At 35.3% G+C, this 6,570-nt stretch overlaps 1 protein-coding gene across 1 annotated transcript in view; it reads right to left on the bottom strand.

The window, feature by feature from the left end:
• Window positions 1-399: 399 nt before the first annotated feature.
• Window positions 400-6,570, bottom strand: part of LOC141292872 (multidrug and toxin extrusion protein 1-like) — a 45,128-nt gene continuing 38,957 nt past the window's right edge. Inside the window, exons 5-13 of the mRNA XM_073824928.1 lie at window positions 6,259-6,372; window positions 6,104-6,171; window positions 4,374-4,482; window positions 4,212-4,287; window positions 3,854-3,923; window positions 3,386-3,518; window positions 2,427-2,521; window positions 2,270-2,348; window positions 400-2,180 (exon numbers count right to left, since the gene is read on the bottom strand). Of these exons, the coding sequence (XP_073681029.1) occupies window positions 1,945-2,180; window positions 2,270-2,348; window positions 2,427-2,521; window positions 3,386-3,518; window positions 3,854-3,923; window positions 4,212-4,287; window positions 4,374-4,482; window positions 6,104-6,171; window positions 6,259-6,372 (980 nt within the window). The 3' untranslated portion in view covers window positions 400-1,944. The remainder of the gene's footprint in view (window positions 2,181-2,269; window positions 2,349-2,426; window positions 2,522-3,385; window positions 3,519-3,853; window positions 3,924-4,211; window positions 4,288-4,373; window positions 4,483-6,103; window positions 6,172-6,258; window positions 6,373-6,570) is intronic.

Below are 6,570 nucleotides of genomic sequence, written 5' to 3'. Positions count from 1 at the left end.
TTGTGCACAAAGAAACCAAAAATAACAAATTTATTCAACAAATTCTTCTCTCCTGAGAGAGTCCTCCACCATTACAGGGAGTACCACAGTAAAACGTTTCTGGAGCTTAAATGTGGAAGGACCCTTGCTGTCTATGGAGGGTCAGAGAGCTCTTGGATTTCATCAAAAATATCTTGTGTTCTGAACATGGACAAAAGTCTTTCGGGTTTGCAACATGAGGGTGAGTAATTTTGGGTGAACTATTCCTATATAGCAGTGGCTATATTCAGCTCATCAGCTCCTGCTGGTAGATAATGTACCTATCTGTTGTGAATCATTCACTATTGTACAAGTCAAGTCAATTTAAGAGTTGTGTTTACATAAATGCATTTATTGAAAAAGTGTGCGCTGAAGAGAAACTGATGCCTAATCATACTTATTATTTATTTATTTATTTTTATTTGTTTTGCAGTACACATTTTGCATTTACAGTAACAATCATTTGGAATAATTAAAGGGATAGTTGACACAAAAATGAAAATGATGTCATCATTTACTCACTCTCAAGTACCATCAACAGGTTACAACATTCTTCAAAATATCTTCACCTTGACGGTGAGTAAATACACAATTTTCATTTTCGGGTGAACTACCCCTTTAAGTACTGTACATCAGCTATCCAAAGATTATTTGATCAGATTTCTTTGTATGCCATTGTCTAAAACAACATATTACAGGTCCTAACATCTTTGGTCTGAAAAAATATTTTGACACAATGAATGAATAATTAATTATTATGCTCATTCAAGAAATTAAGTAGCTCATTTAATTCCTCAGGCTGCTATAAGCATTATTAAGAAAGGTGCAAGTGATCGACAGACATCCAGCTATTTGGTGGTCAAGACTCTCCATCTGTTACCAAACAATGCATATGCCCCTTATTTTTACACTTTCAACATATTACAATTCAATGCCTTAATGCCTGTAGTTCACCTTCAAAAGTCGGTTATAGCATCAAATGCCATACACTTTGTGTGTGATTTTTCAGCAATCTGTTTGTAAGAAGTTGAGAAGATTTATTTCATTGCATCAAAGTGTTTAAATCAATACCAATCAATAACACAAGGATTATCCAGTTTCATTTCAGTGCTGGTCAACACCAAGCAATTTAACTAAACATAGGGTCAAATTGCTCTCACATTTATCATTGTTCTGCAATTTTTTGAGGTAAAAATCTAGTCTAGTCTAGTCTATGTCAACAGGAATCCATGCATTTGGGAATTTTGTGTAAGAGTGAAATTAGTTGCTCTAATTTAATATTTTCCTTCGTCAACCAACAAGAAGCTGCTTGGTTTGAAAGTGACTTCTGTGAGAGTCGTGCTCACACACTGCTACTCTCTTTACAATAGACAATGGACTGTTTTCCAAGTAACATTCCACTGAAATTTCGCTAATGTGACCGCACTTTAAATATCTGCACATAATCTGCACAAATCACGCTCTATGTTTTTAATTTTCTCTTAGAGAATCTGCAAATCCAAAGTACTGTCCCTTAGATGTCCTAAAATCTTTGACAAGAACATGAAAATTTTGGTAACTAATACATTCACAGAAATTTTTGGGTAAAAATGATCTTGCTTGACCAACAAACCCAATACTGAGAATAAGTAAAAAATACTTGTCAAGTAACAATTACATATTATCTTGAAATTCAAAATAACACCACTTCCAAACATTTTACTTTCACAGTGCAAGTCCATGATATAATTACTGTAACACAACTGATATCAGAGAACGCAAAAATGCTGCTTTGAATTAAAAAATAAATAGAAAAATAAAATAAAAAATAATTATCTAAAATTCTAAAAATGTCAAATACTCTTAACTTTGCTTAGGTGGCCCAGTCAGTGGTAGATTTTCTAAAAAAAAAACTGCATTGCAGATAAAGCTCTGTATTTATTATGCTCATCTGAGAAACCCAGTAAGCACCTCATTTAACACAATCCCTCCAGCTAGTATAAGCAGCATGAAGAAAACCGCAAGTCCTCGGCGGACAACCAGCTGTTTGGTCGTCAAAACCGCACCAACAGTGATCTTTGTGGCAGTGTCTGTTATTCCTCCTTCTCCTTCACTGATCCCTTCCAGGTCTTTGTTTGCATCTGCCTGGCTTTCTTTAGTGTGACGGGATTCCTGTGATACTTCTGTACGAGGACAGACAAAGGACAACATTATCGGTGAAACAGAGAAAGTCCATTTTGTTCATTTGATATACACCGCAGAGAGAAAGTACCTTCTGTGCAGCCCTTATTTTCCATAGCGTAAGATTCATCTCTGATATTAGGGGCTTGTACACCTGCTCTGATCAAGGCCTGAAAATAAAAATATAAAGACTCAAGTCATCATCTATGTAAACAGAATATAGATGTGGTTGAAGAAACAAGATGTACCTCTTGAGTTGCTTTTTTCCAGTCCAGTTTGTAAATGAGGATGATAAAGAACAAAGATTGCAGGAAAACACATCCAAAAAACCCAATCCATAGACCTAAGAATCAAGAAAAGAGATGAGAAAAGATTAGTGGACGAATTCAGCGTGAGTTTAACCCACTAGTGCTCCTAACTTTCGAATCACACTGGTACTCCTAGGCAGTCAAAAATGACCAAACACCTTTAGTGAAACCAAATGAATACACTATATTTTAGTTAAATAATACTTTAAATTTATATTTGTATTTTAAGGGGATTTATTGTTTAAAAAAATGCAATAATACTGTGTCTATTTTGTGTGTGCCTCGTCATGTTTTAGAATTTAACCCATTAATTGCTGTATGCTTTTTTTATACATCATTGTACCCCCCAAAATGTGTAAATACACATACATTTGTATGAATGCACAGACTGATAGGTAGATATGAGAACATGTTAAAATGAAACAAGAATTCATGCTTGTACACACAATCAACTGGGGTCATCATATTTAGCCAATGACATGTTCATTTATTTCCAAAGGCAATGTTTTCATTAGCTATGCTAAATGTGTTAATTTCAGCTGCATACAGTGTCGGAGTCACGGTCTTGTCATTCATTTATCACTGCTAGCAGGTTTTCACTTATCCAAGAAAGAAGATAAAGGGCTATGTCAGTGACAATTATCAAATAACTTTAAATAATAATATGTGCTCAAGTGGTAGCTGGGTTTTCTTATCTCTGCAACGTGATATCTATTTGCTAATGACACATAATGTGCATTTTTAGACTAGAGTTAAGTTATTCGGTGTGGAAGCCCAGACACACATAGATAGTAAAACAGAGGTTTGTTAAGTTTAAGCAAAGCCACTGAGAATGTTTTAATTTCACCACATTAATCTCTGTTATCAAGTTGCTTCCCAGGCTTAAATGTGTCACTTACCGATTATGCCCATGCTGAGAGCAAACATTAGAGACACTCCAGTTGGGAATCCCACAAAATAATACCCCACAATGTTACAAAGAGCACCAAGCAGCTGCTTTCCAGCACCTCTGACAATGCCACCTGTAATGCCCTACAGATAAACAAAACAAATAAAATCAAACAAAAACATTATCAGACAACATCTAAAGTGAATACCTGAAATAAAACTTTAACGTACATTAAAGACATCAGAATATTACTACACATGTTTATGATTTATGTTTAAAACAAGAAAAAAGCAATATACCACTGGTGTAATAAACTGAATTCTATAATATATTGTCTAGAGTTTTTAATATTTTATGCAATTTTGCTTCACAAAGTAAATGCATATTTACAGATGTTCAGATATTATTACTGGAAAACAAGACTTTTTTCCTAGTGCAAATTTTGGTTATAAATGACCCTGGACAAATGTAATCTTACCGCAATGGCATCAAATAGATGAAAGAACCCATACATGATCATGACCTCTGCTACTCTGTGCACTATCTCCCTATAGAGAGACATTTAGTACACAAACCAGATATTAGGCCTAATGTTTAGTGGCCACAGTACAATTATACAAAAATAATATTTATTATGGTCTTGTATTCAGAAGATGGGACTTCTTTACACAAGCTGACATACTGCATGCTACCATTTCTCCAATTCATATTAATAGAAGTGAACCTTCTTGGTCTTGTATATACAATTCTTGGACTATACTCAATATCCAGTGTAAAATGTTATATTGCTTTTTAGCATAATGCAATCTGAACAGTAGATTTCTGTAAGCACTTACTCTTCTGTGGTAAAGATGTATCCAATAATATCTTTGGAACTTCCAATTAAAGTTGCAACCACACAAGAAACAAGTACTAGAAAAAAATAAAACACACTATGCAGGTAATTAGGCATCTTAAGTATCAGTTATAACAAAGCTGTTGATAAATAGACCACATACGTCCACAGGCTAATGATACTTTGGCAGACAGCTTGGCTTGTTCTGTGTTTCCAGCTCCAAGTGCATTTCCCACCCTCACACTGGCTGCCACTGCAAATCCCAGTGGAAACTGAAAGGTGAGGATAATAAGAAACTGAATGACAAAAGAAGAACAATGACTTATGTTCAAGACAATCTGTACTTTAACCAAAGGATATCATTTATAACAGATACTCCAGAACTTCAGATCCAGAACTTGCTGCTGAAACATTTTTTAATGGTTCTTCTACTTTCTTCTATTTCAACAGCAATGATTTTTGTCAGTTTAACCTTACACAACCCTCTTTCTCATGTGGTAAAATGTGCATCTTCAATAGAGTGGTACAGGTTATACAGTACAGCTGCATTCTTGTGAGTGCTATTCATACAAATATGCAACATTACAACAGTCAGGATCTAACCCTTATTACGTATTTATTAAATTGAATATAGATATTATATTATGAGTTATATTATATTATGAGTTGTTTTAGAAAAACAGAAGGCTGGTGTATTAAGTTACAATGTATGATCTGGTTGCTGTCACCAATCCATATATTTGTTTTCACCATCCATGCAGAGGACAACATAATTTTATAATATATATATATATATATTAGTAGTATTATATCGCCGTTAATCTATTCTCAAAGTTGGGTTGGGAGCTGGGTCTAAACTACGCAAGGTATGATGACTTTCACCTTGATATTTTAGCGTGGATGACGTATACCTAGTCGAATTGCACTGTAGGGGGCGAGAACGAGTCTTCAACTTCTGTGAAATTACCACATCAAATGAGACGTGCAAACATGGATGCAGCTATGAAGCCGCTTCAGGGCAGGTGCGTTGCTAAACCCTTTTTACTGGGGCACGTGAGTTATAATTTACTTTGATAATCCCGAAATAAAGACATTAAACTATATGCAACAACTGAATTGACGCTTCTAAAAGCAACGCAGTTTAATGGAAGACTATGCACGCAGAAATCCATGCCCGTGCGCGTCTGTGTATTTAACGGCAATGCGCACGTTGTGCAGCCTTTTGCGCAGAAGTACTTGGTTACACAAGTTTGTATAGGTAATTATGTTGTAAATGCAATTGTCAAGCAGTTTGTGATGCATTTTGGAAACAGGAGATGAGCGCCTGGTCTAATGCGCCACCTGGCCCGTTCTCGAAGACGTACTTTTAGTCATTATTTGGGTAGCACACATATTCTGAATGCCTTCAGCAGAATTCAAATTAGCCATTTTAATCTAGATTAATCTAGATTAATTCCAAGATTTAATCTAGATTAATCTAGATTAAAAAAATTAATCTATGCCCACCCCTAATATATATATATTACACTGAGTTGTTTTAGAAAAACAGAAGGCTGGTGTATTAAGTTACAATGTATGATCTGGTTGCTGTCACCAATCCATATATTTGTTTTCACCATCCATGCAGAGGACAACATAATTTTATTTACTAATGAGAAACAATACTTTAAGTAATGTAAGTAGTGAATGTGGATAACAGAAATGTAGCACTTCTTAGTTCCACAGTTTCGTCAACAGGTTCCAATTTCTGTTTATCTTTCATATGATCGTAATGCTAATATCTTGACCCAATTACCAGTAAACAGCTGGTGCTGATGGGTCTGAGAAACTGAAACCAGTGCAAGTGTACAGTTTTGTTTTTGTAACAGGTTAAACAAACCTTTGTACACCCACCATATATGCAATAGTGGCCAGCTCATACACAACGGATTGGGCTCCCAGCTCAGTCTCACTGATGAGCCCTACAACAATAAAATACACCAAGATCACCAATATATTCATGACTCAAACCAAACTTAATTGCATAGAAGCAATGACATATCGCAAACCTGCCAGGAATCCACCAATTTCATATGTCCACCACTCCACACATAGCATGAGCATGCTGGGAAAAGCCAAGCGAATGAAGGCCCCCCATTCCTGCAGACAGTCACAAGACCAACCTAGGATACATAGGAAAAATACACACATTCAACACATTTAAATAACAGACAAATTAATGATAAATTGCATCTAACCGATTTAATAATAACGGATGAAGATCAGCAAAAAAGATATGACATTTAAACACCAAGTACCTATGAAGACAGTATGATATAAAATGAACCTCGTGATACATGACTCATCAGAAACATTCAGTG

The sequence above is a fragment of the Garra rufa genome, chromosome 19 (assembly GCF_049309525.1).
Source record: "Garra rufa chromosome 19, GarRuf1.0, whole genome shotgun sequence".
In the NCBI taxonomy this organism is placed as follows: domain Eukaryota; kingdom Metazoa; phylum Chordata; class Actinopteri; order Cypriniformes; family Cyprinidae; genus Garra; species Garra rufa.
The sequence above is the reverse complement of the archived record's forward strand: the minus strand, read 5'-3'. Positions and strand labels throughout refer to the sequence as shown.